Source organism: Cynocephalus volans, chromosome 1 (assembly GCF_027409185.1).
Source record: "Cynocephalus volans isolate mCynVol1 chromosome 1, mCynVol1.pri, whole genome shotgun sequence".
Lineage (NCBI taxonomy): Eukaryota > Metazoa > Chordata > Mammalia > Dermoptera > Cynocephalidae > Cynocephalus > Cynocephalus volans.
In genome coordinates this window covers 293,734,229-293,748,505 of record NC_084460.1, presented here as the reverse complement: position 1 = coordinate 293,748,505, position 14,277 = coordinate 293,734,229, and the positions used below count along the sequence as shown (strand labels likewise).

The 14,277-nt window shown below is 50.5% G+C and overlaps 1 protein-coding gene across 1 annotated transcript; it reads right to left on the bottom strand.

Annotated features, from left to right (window-relative positions):
* Positions 1-6,298: 6,298 nt before the first annotated feature.
* TEX44 (testis expressed 44) lies at positions 6,299-7,519 on the bottom strand. The gene has a single exon (XM_063086805.1). It carries the CDS (start codon positions 7,517-7,519, stop codon positions 6,299-6,301), a length of 1,221 nt encoding a protein of 406 aa, XP_062942875.1.
* Positions 7,520-14,277: the final 6,758 nt, after the last annotated feature.

Below are 14,277 nucleotides of genomic sequence, written 5' to 3'. Positions count from 1 at the left end.
AAAGAATATTTTTTAATCCACGGAACTGGGGGAAGTACTGACAATTATGAATGCCTCGGCTCTTTCCAAAGCCCATAGTTAAGGGAAAGTTCTGGTTGTGTGCAGACCATTCACAGACAAGCTCATGTAGGAGTGGGCTCTTTGTGGCTGTGGGCAAACATCTACCCCATCTGGAGTCCCAGCCTGTTTTTGTGGGAGAGCAACTTTTATCTGCTGGGGAACCTTCAGATGTAGGAGGGATGGAGGTTCGGGCAGTGCCACCTGCAGTGGGGGACCCAGGGGAGTCAAAAGGAACAGGCTGTCTCGGGCTCCTCGTTGCCCCTCTGTGAGGGAGGGGTGGGGCAGAGTGGCCTGCTCGGAGAGGTATGGGGCACTGGATGAGAAAGGCCTCTCCAACATGCGATTGGGACTGGGCCTACCAGAGTCCCTTCTCCAGGATTGATCAGACTCCTGGGAAACAGAGACCTTTCCTCTGTGGCCTTGGAAGTGCAAGCCTGTGTGCTTGGAGCCTCCAGGAGCCACGTTCCCTGCAAGGAGCAGAAGCCTGGAGAAGAGGCAGAGTCACCATGGGAGGCAGAGGAGACAAGCAAGCGATCGAGTCTTGACAGCTTGGAGTCCCTGACACCAGGCATCCCCAAAGCCAGTTTCTTCCTAGCCCTTCCTGGCCGAGCCCATCAATCTTGTTTGTGGCTAAGCTACTTCACGATGAGTTTCTGTCATTTACGATTAAGTGACTCCCGGCCAATACACAGACAATGCAGAAGATCCCAAGGAAGGAAGAAAACTTAATTTGTCACATGCCCACTGTTAAATGCTGTTTTTTAAAATATGCATTATTGATCACAGCATCTCTGTGAGTCAAATGAAGACCCATTTTGCAGGTGAGGAAACAGGTATGGGGCCACAAAGGCCTTCATCTAGGACCACAGTGTCCACTTGTGCAGGACTTCACAGTGTGGGTCAGCTTTCTTCCAGGTGCAGGCTCACTGGGCACTGCCTGTCCCGAGGTCCCTCAGCCAGTCCCTGCCCCTGAAGACCTTTGCCATGGCTGGGTCCTTCTTTGAGGACTCTGGGCCTTTTGAGGTCTGAGTCTTGATCACTGTTACATTGCTGTGATATTCAGCCCTGGCAGTGACTCCAGTTGGAGGGTCTGTGCCCTTCTGTCCTCCTGCTCTTGTTCCTATGTGCTTCCTAGGAGCACGTTTTCAGCCTGAGTCAGCTCAATGGGTGGCATCTCAGGTTATACTCTGAACCCCCACCTCTCTCACAAGTGCCCCTCAAATCCCCAAGTGGATGTCCTTGCCGCTTGGGTCTGGGGCCCTACTGGTGCCTTCCTTCCAGTGAGACACATTCCTCCTCCTCAAGGACACTAGAAGCTCAAGATCCAGTTGGTGTAAGAAATAGGGCTACCTCTTAGTCCATACAGGTTCCTGTCTTTCATTTAAGTCTTTAAATGTGTACCTAAGACCTCAGTTTACCTTTATGCTCTATCACATCTCCCTTGGGGGACTGCGCTTATCTGTGATCGCTGTGTTTGGAGACGCTCTTTTCCTGGATAGAAGCTGTACCTCATCCAGCCAAACTTGTAACTTGAGCACAGTCACATGGTGATTTTACACAATTAAACAGACTAAACAAGAATATTATCCTTACAAAGCAAGTAAGAACACTGGCAAAGATATAGTTTTATTTATTTATTTATTTATTTATATTTTTTACCATTCAGAAGTGGCCTCAACTTTCTAACTTTTCTTACAAAAAAGAAATAATCTTTTTTTTAAAAAAAACTTTCAGCTTTTTCCATTGTTTGAATTTGTGGGTCCCCCACAAAAACACACACTTGCATCTCAGATGAGAAAAGCTGGCAGCCTGTGTCGCAGCTTGGGTTCCCCGGAATGCAGGCCCCGAGCCGGGTTTGTTGCACAGGATGTTTGCCTGGGATCACGCCCTGTGAGGAGGAGGAGGATGAAGCCGGAGTGGGCAGAGGCAGAAGCCGAGGCTGTGCAGCAGGCCCCACAGCAGCCCTGGCGGCTCTGCAGGAGCTCTGGAGCGAGCGTTGTCCCGGGATGGTCAGGCCTTAGACTCCTGCATAGACCAGTCACAGGATGGGGCTGCCTGGATGGCATGACCTTGGGTGAGGTGGCTCTCGGAAGGGGCTGAGGCCGCAGGGTGTCCACCCACAGTAGTCCCGGCAGCTGGGGAAACGAGTCCTTCACTGACGGGGGTCAGGGCAGCCCATCACAGGGTCCACCACGCCATGGGGTGGAGGCCAGAGTGTCCCTTCTGACATATGCCCGGACTTGTCCGTGCCTTCCCTTAGCTACCCCCTACCGGGCTCAGATGTCAGGACATGGTGTCTGCCCGCTGGCTCTTGGCCCAGCCTAATTGTTTATTTAACCAGGTCCTCTGCTTACTGGCCAATCTGTCCTGGCAGAACACACATCCAGAAAGATGGTTGTTGATCCTAGAGCAACGCTGGCTATTAACAGACATTAACCCTAATATGTAAAGGAGAATGCGCTGAGAGCAGTGGGCTCCCTGATTCTTTGAGACAGGAGGTGAAGCCCTTGTAGGGTGACTCTATAACTCTATAACTCTGCCAGTTCCAGCCTGGACTTGACAACTTGTCCCTGTGCTGGCCATGAGCTGTGTCCTTGCTGAGTAGCCACGACCTCCAAGTTTTAATACCAGCCCCTCATAAGTGCTTTGATGATGAAAAGGTGAGCTAGCTTGTTACTTTTAATATCAATGACCAACAGATGGGTCAAGGGACTCAGATTTACCTCAAATTAAACATTTCTGGGCCGGCCCGTGGCTCACTCGGGAGAATGTGGTGCTGACAACACCAAGGCCATGGGTTCAGATCCCATATAGGGATGGCTGGTTAGCTCACTTGGGAGAGTGTGGTGCTGACAACACCAAGTCAAGGGTTAAGATCCCCTTACCGGTCATCTTTAAAAAAAAAAAAACATTTCTAAAAGCAAACACATCATCTGATCCTTTCCCACCAGCTTCTCCTCATGTCCCACCACCTGTCAGTGACACCACAGATCTAACTGCCTAGCCTCAAACTACCAAGGAATTGTGACTGCCATTTTCCTGGTCCCACAGTCCAACTGGACACTTGTGATGTGTCCTTTCCCTTCACTTTGCTACCCCTCACTGTTGGCCCTGAGTTCCATGGGTCTGGTCCACCTCTCCATGGAGTGGCCCTCCACCATTATCCCTCTTGCACACCACCGTTACCAGGCCTTTGCCCTTCTCTCTCCAACAGTGCAAGCCTGGCTCAAACCATTGCCAAGGCATAGCTGCCACACTCCCATCTTCACTCATAATAAAGTCATGAATGCCCTTGGTGCATGGCTCCATAGAACTGGTTCTGCAATAATCACAATGACCACTAACACACAGCACATGACTACGTGCCAGGCACTGTTCTGGCACTTGACTCATTAACTCATTCAATCCCCACAGTAGCTCTATACAGCAGGCACTGTTGTTGTCAGTTTGCAGATGAGGAAACTGAGGCATGGGGAGATGAAGGTAACACAGCTAGTAGAAGACGGAGCCAAGATTCAAGGCAACCCAGACCCAAAGGACATGCTCCTTATCACTCTGCTGGCTATTGGTCTAGCAGCCTTTCTGTTAGAGTGTGAACAAAACTAACGCCATTTTGTGCCTTGCCTGCCATGTTGACTTCTGTTTAACTCATTCCTTTGTTTCACTGACCAGTTATACCTTAATCTAGGTCAAGCTGTAAAAGGAACATAGGCTTCAGAGATTGAATGATTTATTTATTATAGCAGGTGGCATCAGTGGTCTGAGCACTAACATCACAAGACCCCTGCCACATGAATCACAAGATACCTGGTAAATATGTTGTCAACTTATTTTTCTTAAGATAATTCCTCATTTATTTTTAGTAACAGGGGTTTTTGCTATATAAACATTGTCTAACCTGCACAGAGAGAGCTCTCATCTGTTGACATCTGATTCTGCACTGCATCCAGCTTTCCTGTGTGTAAGTCACCCCCATTAATAAATATCTTTGTATATATAAGTGGAGCTGCCCACTTCCTTCTTCAGTCTCAAAGTAAACTCTCAATTTGGTGGGCATTATACTTTAGCTCCTTCCTTACACACCTTCCTGTGGAGAAACCCCAGTTCTGGGCTGACCCTGGCCCCAGGCCAGGTAACAGGTATTTCATTCCTGTGGCCTCAGTGATTGTCCCAGGCAAAGGCATGGGCACCAAGCCAGCCTGGCAATGTCCTCCCCTGGGACACTCCTGCTGGAGCCAGTGAGAACAAGATTCTCTCCTTTTCTAGGAAAGTGGATGAACTGCACGAGAATGGAGGTAGCCAGCACAGGGGAGCCAAACTGGAGAGACAACCCTGAGGACAAGGGTGACCCTGGATCTGCCATGCTCTCACTTGACAGTTGCCTTAGTCAGCTAATCCCTTTACTTAATCTGGCTTGACTTTGGTTTCTGTCCCTCCCAATGTCTCCTTCACCTTTGTAGTCTGTGTCAAACAGTGTCTGGCAAATAGTGGATATTCAAAAACTACTTGCTGTAAGCCTGAAGGAGCACCTTTTGGGGTCTACCCCAGAAGCTTTATCACCCTCTGCTGTGGGCCCCAGTTATGTTGAGCTGCTCAATCGCCCCTCCACCAACCACTCCTTATGCCTGCCTCAGCTTTTGCTCTTATGGCCTCTGTCTGGGGACATCATCTCTTCTCTCTTTTAAGGTCTGACTCAATTGCTTCTCCGGGAGGCCCCCAATTACTGGGATCTAAATTGATAATCTTGCTCCTGTGAATTTTTTGCTTTCACAGTGTGGGGACAGCTCATCTTGCACCTAAACAAAGTGGCAGCTCCTGGTGGGAAGGAGGTACGTGCACCTGGTCCATCCCCCTGGGGCCTGGCATCAGACTTCTTCATGTGGGGTGGCTCACTTGTGCCTCCAAGGCCAGGATGGTGAAATCTGTCACTGACACAGGCCAGCTAGGCACGTGTCCCCTAAAGCAGGCAGCTCAGCTGACTGTGATCCTGAAGAAATGAGGGCCCTAGATTTTTCCAGAGAAGGAGAAATCCAGATTTTTATGTAAAATCTCCTGTTTTTTAAAAGTTAGCAATTAAGTCAATTTGATAAACAATATATAGGTTAAGCAAATCCAAGGTCAACCTGGCTGGGTTCAGCCCCAGGGCTCCCCCTGGAGACTCTGCTGGGGATGAGGCACAGATGAGTGGACAGATCCAGGGCCGGGGCTGCAGCGTGCAGGCATGCAGGGTGCGACCTGCATCAGACGCCAGCTGAAAGCTGGTGCTTCACTCACCGGGTCACATCACCAGCTGCAGTGCTCTGTCCAGCCAACCAAGGGGCTGGTGGCTTCCGAAGCAGGTGGTTTCTCCATCGCTGCACTCAGGTCCTTCCCTCACTAATGCTTTCCAGGATGGATGTAAATACATGTAAAGAGGCCTGGGTCTAATGTGAACAACACATCCTGGTTTGCCTGGGACTTTTCAGTTTTAAATCTGAAATTCGCACACCCCAGGAACTCTCTTGCTTGGAGGCAAACCAGGATGGTTGGTCACTCTCCCTGGACCCCTGGTCCCACTATGTCCCCAACCTGCTGGAGGATAACTATAATGGCAGCTGATGCGTATGAGCTTCTTGAGTGCCAGACACCGTGCATTAAGCCTGCATGGTTTCCCTAGATCTTATGACATCATCACGGTGGGGATTAACGATCTCTGTTCTACAGCTGAGGAGTGGAGTGACGTGCCCAGGGCAGCGGTGCACTGGGGTTTGAACAACCACATTGGTCTGAGCAGTGCTCTCATCCTCACGATCTTCTCCTGCCCCACAGAGTGCCACCTCTGGGCAGCCCGAGCCTGCTGGGCCAGCCTAGACCCTGGGGAAGGCTTGGGACTCAGTTCCTTAGGAACTTACCCAAGCAGAGGTCCACTCTGGATTTCCCCACACCCTGCCCCCATCCCTGCCCAGGATCTTCTCTCTCTACACATTTATCCCCTGCCCCTGAATGACACAACCTGAGATGCCCTCAGGGGACTCGCTGTGGAAATTCCAGAATGCCCTGAGCCCCTCCTGTCCCTTCACCCTGTTGCCCACTGCATGCACAAGGGGTGAGACTGGCACTTAGAAAATAAACGCTCGCTGGTGATTTATTGCTTGGGCTGGGAGAGCCATCAGGGCAGGGGTGGGCAATGGAGCAGGGCATGAGGGTCCTGGTGTCTTGGGAGGCTGCTGAGCCAGTCCTCGGGGGCCTGTGCGGGGCTCTATTCACAGTTGGGGCCAGCACGGGCCCGGCGCGGGGTGAGGTGAGAGGTCAGATAGCGCAGGGCTGAGCGGAGGCCCTGCAGGGTCCTGCGCTCCACCGTCCCCAGTGTGTGGGTGACCAAGCGCAGGGCCGAGCTGGTCCCTGATGCCAGCCCGGAGGAGAGGGCTGACCTGGCGCTCCCCAGCAGGCTGGAGACCGAGCGCAGGCTGGGCCCTGCGCTGTGCAGCAGGTCTGTCACGGAGCTGTGGTCAGAGGCCAGCAAGCCCACTGCCACGCCCATGGCCACGGTGGTGTCCGGCCACACGAGGATGTCGGCCAGCGAGCTGGTGGTTCCCTCGCCCCCACCCAGCAGGCTAGTCATGGAGCGCATGTAGTTGTCCTCACTGGCCATGTACAGGTTCGAGTCCAGGAGCCTCCTTCCCGAGGCCACCTGGTAGGGGTCGGGTGAGTTGGGGGTGCTGCCTCCCGGGGAGGGAGGGGACGGCCAGGGGTGCGGATCCCTTGAGCTGTCCACCAGATCCTCCTTCATCACCATTGGGGGCTCATCTGATGGCAAAGCTTCGGTGCCAGGGTTTGAGGCCTTTGAACCCTCAGCTTTCTCAGCAGCCTCTGGGACACTGGTGGCCTGAAGGTCAAGCTGACCATTGGCATCTACAGTGGACTTATCAGCAGCACTCGTGGTGGGCGGAACCTCCACATTTTGGGCAGACTGCACTTTAGCACCTGGGCTGGATGGAGCTAATTCCGGCTCCCTGCTGGGAGCACTGGCCATTTGTGGTGGCTTTTCCTTCCCCAGGGAGTCATTTGGGAAAACCACTAGACTCTGAGTTTCCCTTGCATCTGGAACCTGCCTGTCCCACACTGGGTTATACAGGCTCATGGACCTTTGCAGGTGACTTGGGTCTTGTGGAGATGTGATCTCTCGAGGCTTGTCCTGGCTGTCGCCTGAAACATCTCCATACTTGTCTTTGTCCCCAGAGGTTGACTTGACCTTGGAGGTGGCTGTCTTGAAGGAGGCCTGATTTACATCTTGTCCTTCAGCAGATGCTGCAGTGCTGCTTGTCACTGAGACATCTGCAAGGAGGGGGCCCTGACTTTGGGAGGCCCCTGCCGAGCCGTCTGCAGGCTTGCTGTCAGCCACCTTGCCCAGGGAGGCCTCGGGAGTTTCATGTGTGGGGTTGCTGGTGGCTCTGGCCTCTCCCGAGGGCACGATGTTCATCTATGCCACTTGTGGTGGTTCGAGGAGCCACGGCCCTGCTGGGCTGAATTGTCCAGATAGTGAGGTCACAGGGGGCTGTGGGCAGCTGGTGATGTCACAGGCACCTGTAGAGCAAGGGTCTTGAGCCTCTGGAGCAGCTGCCCAAAGTGGACTGAATCCATGGGACAATTTGTAGTCAAGTTTGCAGGTACGTAGGGAAAGAAAGACAAATGTCTTGGGAAAGGGTAGAGCTGTGTGTGCGGTGCAGGTGCAGCCACAGGGTCATGATGATTGTGACTTTGATGAATGACAAGGGGATGCAGGTGTTGATTCAGAATCAGTGCTTATAAGGGACCCCTCCTGGTACCTGTGTGCTTCAAGACCCCAATTTAGCTAGCCTTTCTGCAGGGAATCAGTTTCCCAGCAGTGGTGGGTAGGAATAAGCAAAGATCAAGAGCCTGGGCAGCTCTAGCCCTGACCGTCTTGGGCTGTGGGATTAACCCTTTTGACACAGGACAGACAATCCCTATCTTTTCCCTGCTCAACTGGGCTGGGAGAGAAGAAAATAACAAAATATCCACCAACCCCAGAGTATTCCTTGGAAAATCGTAGACCCAGATAAACCTACCTATGCTTATGGTCTTCATTAAGAACGTGATCGGAGTAGAAGGTTCCAGTCTGTTGTATCTGTGCTTCTTCCGGGGTTATCAGCTAGCATTTAGTGTGTGCTTACCATGGGCGGGGGAAGGAGCTAAGCATTTAATCCTTCCAGTGACCGCATCATGTCTAGGTAGGTACAGATCTATTATTACACCCACTTTACACATGGGGAAGCTGAGCCTCAGAAGGAATAAGTGACTTATTCAAAGTAAGCTACTCATAAGCACTGAATCTGGGATTTGAACCCCGTCTATCTTCAGAACTCAAGCTCTTCAGCCCTGTCTTATACCCAGGAGGGACATTAAAACTATTGAATGACCGGCACGGTAAGGACACTGGCTAATGTGGACAGAAGCCTACCATCATAATGGGTCCCACCACAGCAGCAGGTAGCAGCTAGTGCCAGCTTTGGTCTATACCGTCATCAGCATGGCCATAAATGTACAATAAATCCTCCCTGAAACGTTCTTCCCGCACCCTCTCCCATGCTGCCTCTCCTGGTCTCCGTGTCCTTCACTGGCTCCCTCCTCCCCGCTTCCCCCAAGATTAGGCTCTTCTATTTCTCCTCATTCCCTTCACGCTCCTTTGAGTGAATCCCTCCTCTGCCAATCTCAGTCTTAACCCCATGAGGAGGACTCCACTTCTCCTGAGCACCAGGCTCAATGCTCGTTAAGTGTTCATTCTCCCCGTGGACACCCTGCCGCCAGCTCAGAGGTCACGGGGTGCGAGGGACTAACTGGTCCCACCTGTACCTTGTGAAGGAATCATGGAGAAGACTGCTAGCTGCTCATCCTAGTGTCGTTCTTCCTTAGTGCCAGAACCAATTTATTCAGGGTGGCTATGTGCTCAGCTAGGAGAATCCGTTTTCCAGCCTCTCTTGCAGGTAGGAAAGAACACGTGGCCACGTTCTGCCTAACGAGAAGCAAGCAGAAAGTATCGTGTGGAGCTTCAGAAAGGATCCTTCAAAGAGCTGAGCACTTTTTTGCTCTTCCCCCTTTATGCCATCCTCCTATCAGGAATGTGAAGGCTGGAGCACCAGCAGCCACTGTGGTCCACGAGGTAATCTTGAGGGTGAAAGACACATTAGGATGGCAGAGCACAAAGATGGAAGGAACCTGGGTCCTATTGTTGGACCCATCATACCAGCCACTAGACCAAACCACTGCCAACCTCCAGAATTTGTGTGAGCGAAAATAACCACATATGTCCTCAAACTATTGTTATCTGGGGTTTTCTATTACGTGTAGCTAATCTTCATCCTCACCCCATTCTGATAATTATGAGATCCCTGTCAGTTGGTTGCTCGATATTTGCTTGAATATCTTCCTGTCCTAAACAATCAGGAATGGCATGTTGCACTGAGTGCGGGCATGACTGGCCCTTGCACGTGTTATTTCCCCACTTTTCAGGAGAGGAAACTGGGACTTAGAGAAGCTAGGTACACGGCAGATTAAATGGTGTCTGCCTGACTCCAAAGTCCCTCCCCACACCCCCCTGCTTCTAGTTAGAATCTAGTAGAAATCTAAAAGAAAGTTCTTTTTCTTTTTTCCATCTCTATTGAGGAAATAAAAACTGTACATATTTAAGGTGTATGAGTTCATGTTTTCATATACATTAGATTATGAAATAATCATCATGATCGAGCTAATTAACATTTCCATCACCTTACATGCTTACCATTTTCTTTCTTTCTTTTTTAATGTGTGTGTGGTGAGAATAGTTAGAAAGTTCTTGAAGTCGCTGCAAATATATAAAAAAAAGAAAGCTCTTGAAGTCACCTCTTGTGACCCACTAAAGCCATCAGGCACTCTTCATGGGCACTGAGGCCAAACTCCTTTTCCTCACCTTCTACTGATACTTGGTGATAGAGTTTGGATGTGTTGTCCCTGCCAAAACTCATGTGGAACTCTGAGCCCCAATGTGGCAGTGTTAGGAGCTGTTTGAGTCATGGGGGCAGATCCCTCATGAACGGATTAATGCTCTCCCTGGGGGTGGGGGGCCTGAGTGAGATCTCACTCTATTAGTTCCCGCTGGTTGTTTAAAAGACCCTGGCACCTCCCCTCTGTCTCTTGCTTTCTCTTGCCATGTGATCTGCTTGTACTGCCTGCAGCTTTCCACCATGAGTAGAAGCAGCCTGAGGCCCACGCCAGATGCAGCTGTCCCAGAATCGTAAGTCAAATAAACCTCTGTTCTTTATAAATTACCCAGTCTCAGGTACTCTGTTATAGCAACACAAAATGGACTAATACACTTGGAATCCAGTTTCTGATTCTGCATGTTGCACTTCACACCCTTGTTAAATTTCATATGCTTTAAAAATCTAGAGGGAAATAAAGAGGAACTGGTATCAAAGGCAGAGAGGATTATTAAAATTTGTGGACAAAAATTTGTTTATTTGTAAATATTAATATCAGTGTAGGACAAAATGTATGTTTATTCTGTTGTAATGTGGACTATATTTTAGATATATTTTATATTGTACATAACTGTGTACAAAATACAAAATGAAATACCTAAAAGCGTTTTCCCCCTTAATTTAGTTCAAAAGTTTTCTACCTTTACTAAGTCGTGCTTATAGGAGGAAAACGGTCTCAAATCATTTGCCTGTGACTTCTTTTCAACTCCTGTCTCTCAGAGAATGGCTGCCCAATTAAATAAATAAATACTCTTATTTTAGGGTAAACTCAGCTTATGGAATATCATGCCACTGTATAGGGCCTACATAGAAGCATGGAAAAACAAAAAACAAATGACAAAAAAGAAAAATAAATGAAAAAAAAGAAATTAAAGAAAAAAAGAAACATGGAGAAATGGTTGTTATATAATATTTCTTTAAAAAGCAGGATACAATATTTTGTGTGTACTATGGGTATTTGCCAATACTCTTTCAGCTGGAAATAACAGAAACCCAGCGAAACTGGCTTAAGCAAAAATAATGAAAATAAAGGAATTTCTTGGTTCACAAGAAATCTGTAAAGTCCAAAGAAAAGGTTCCGCACAGCAGTCGCTCCGTGATGCTGCCAAGATTCAGTCTTCTCTCTTTTTTCTCTCAGTTCCCCTTTCTCATTGATGGCTAGATTTTGGGGACGCTCCAGGCACACATCCTAACAGTTTCAGGCTGGTGCAGAGACCCTGGTCCTCTGTAGTTACCACAAATCTCAGGACTGAATCTCATCAGCCACTGGCCCATCTCTGAAGCAATTTCTACTGCCTGGGGACCGCATCCCAATTGGTCAGTCCTGTGTCACATGACCAGCCCTAGCATGGGGACATGGGGACAGCCCTATGCAAATGTAAGGCCTACAAGTGGTAGGGGAGTGGTCCCCCAAAGGAAAACTGGTGTTACAAAGAGCAAGCTAACTGGATGCTGGGCAGGAAACAGACCAGATCCACTAAATGATGATTGCACACATGTGAGAGAAAGTCTATTGACTGGGGAAAAGCCTGGCAGGAAATTAAGCAATATGTTCAGAAGAGATTCTGATTATTGTTAACAAAATTAGAAAATACATGTAAGGAAAAGAATAAGTAAATATAAATAAAAATAAAAATCACCCTAAGAAATATGGTGGGCTAAGTGGGAAGCCCCCATCCCAGCAAGCACCAACCCATACCCTTCAGATGCACAGAAGTGCTGGATTAAATAGAGCCCACAATAGGTTAAATATGTAGTTGAATTAGAGAAAATGGGTGGTCCCCAGGTTTCAGCAGAATGAACTTCAATGCAGGACAGAGCCTTGGCCTGAGGGGTGGGGGGTTATGAGGAGCCACGTATGGATGGTTTAACAAATAAGCTGGACCCCTGGGTGGGCTGCCTCATCAGTGAGAGGGAGTCCAGTGAAGCTTGGCCCATCAGATCAGAGGGAGAGAGACAAGGCTGTCCCTGAGCCCAGGGCCCTGAGTGGAGTTAAGCCATACCCTAGTTTACGCTAACGAGGTGACCTTGGCAGGGCCCCAGGGTGGGGCTGGTCACAGAGGAACCAACCACTTGATTAGAGGGTTGGTGGAACTTTCAGCACCTTCCACCACCCCCCCCCCCCATTTCCAGGGAGGCGAGAGGGGCTGGAGATTGAGCTCAGTCACCAGTGGCCAATGATTTCATCAATCATGCTTCCATAATGAAACTCTGATGAAAACTCTTGAGAAACCAGGTTTGGGGAGTTTTCAGGTTGGCAAAGCATCCATATGCTGGGAGGGTGGCCACCCTGACTCCATGGGGACAGAGGCTCCTGCACTCAGGACCTCTCCGGACCTCGCCCCACATACCTCTTCATCTGGCTGTCCATTGGTATCCTTTATAATACACTGTAGTCGTAAAGACAAGTCCCTGAGTTCTGTGAATCATTCTAACGAGTTACTGAACCTGACAGTGGCTGGGCAGAAGTGCGGGTAGCCTGGGGACCCCACTGGTGGCCTTCATCTGAAGTGCGACTGAGCCCTTAACCTGTGGGGTCTGTGCTAACTCTGAGTAGTAGTTAGTGTCGGAATTGAATTGAATTGTAGGACACCCAGTTAGTGTTGGAGAATTGGAGAATTGTGTGGGAAAATGAAACACTGCCCGATGGCGTTGCTGGAGACTGCAGGGAGGTAACGCGGTGAAGCTCTGAGGCTGTAACTGCGCGCTGGGCACGCTGGACAACGTGGGGGTGGTGGTGGAGGGGAGGAGGCGGCGGGGGAGGATCATTGTTTTTAGACATGCTGCCTGCTCTCAAGGGCTCATAGACAAGCTGCCCTCTCAAGGGTTTTTTCACCAAGTGAGCCCAGATTCCCTTTGAGGGAATGTCTGCCTGCAGTGACACCCGCAGCCAGGAGGGGACTTAGAGATCCAGCACCTTTCATCCCCATCTTCTAGACAAGGAAATGGAGACCCTAGCTGGGGCTGATCAGGGCAGAAACTGGCCTCGACCCCATCCAGGCTCTTCACCCAAGAAAGCAGGAGGTTCTCCCAGGATCAGTCCACCTCCCCACAGCCTCTCCCCTCCCTCCCCCATCGGAGGCTCTCCCAGGCCAGAGAGCACTTGCACTGAGCAAAGTGGGGGAAGAAGAAGGGGGTTTCCAGCTGCTGCTCTCTCCCCGGACAGGATGCAGTGGGTGGCAGAGATCCAGGGCTCGGGCCTGTCTGTCTCTGCCCTCGAGTGCTTACCCCAAGTGCCCCAGCCCCAACATCACAGGAAGTCAGGCCTCAGGGCCTGCTTTCCAATGAAGCCACTATGGCCTGTCCATGTACAGGGGCCCCACGACCTCTCCCTGGGGGCCTCTCTGAGCTGTGGTCCTTCGTCTGGGGGCTGGACCTGCTGGGGCTGTGCCAACATGCTACTGCCCCACCATTTCACATGGTGGCTTGGGTGCTTGTCTGCCAGTCATCCCTGTCCTCCCTGCACAGAACCCTGATTTTGTGGCCAAGTATTTCAGGGGGTCTGGCCACAGTCTCGCTCCAAGGGTGGGTTCCTCTTGAGCTCTTTTACCTGCCTGTAATCCTGCCGATTGGGCCAATTGTCGAGCTGGAGCTGGGTCTGGAGCTCACAGACCCCTCAAGCCTGTTCACAGACTGGGTCACAAACCCTTCACATGCCAGGCTGGGTCACCAGACCCCTTACATGCAGGTCTATGAGCTAGGTAACCAGCAAACAGGTCCTTGGAAGCCGCAGGTTGGAGAGTATGGCTGCATGGGGCAGACGCCCAAGGCAGTCAACACCAGCCACGTGGCTGCACATGCACACTAACTCCACCCCCACACACCTTATTTACAAAGAATGCATTGCACCACCCCCAACCGGACCCAAGCCATGGGGAGGGGGGCTGATTAAATTATTCTATTTTCCCAACAGTCCCCATAATCTAAGCCATTTCCCTGGCAGTCACTGGCTCAGGGACAGTCTTCATGCAGTCCTGGCTATGGAGTCATGAGAGCAAGGTAGGGTTTACTGGGGCCTCTGGGAGATTTCCTCACTCATTAGGAGACCCAGGAAGACATGGTCTTCCTCTGCTCCTATACACGATCACATCTAGTTAGGCTTCTTGTGACTACAGGGTTACCTGGCCTGAGAAAAAGCACCATATAGAGAGGGGGACTGCTGGAAAGTAGGGCAAAGCCTTGATCAAACTGCACCTGCACCCAC

Bases quoted from the DNA above. Each gene is read 5' to 3' on its own strand.
- TEX44 (XM_063086805.1), bottom strand. From the start codon at position 7,519: ATGAACATCGTGCCCTCGGGAGAGGCCAGAGCCACCAGCAACCCCACA.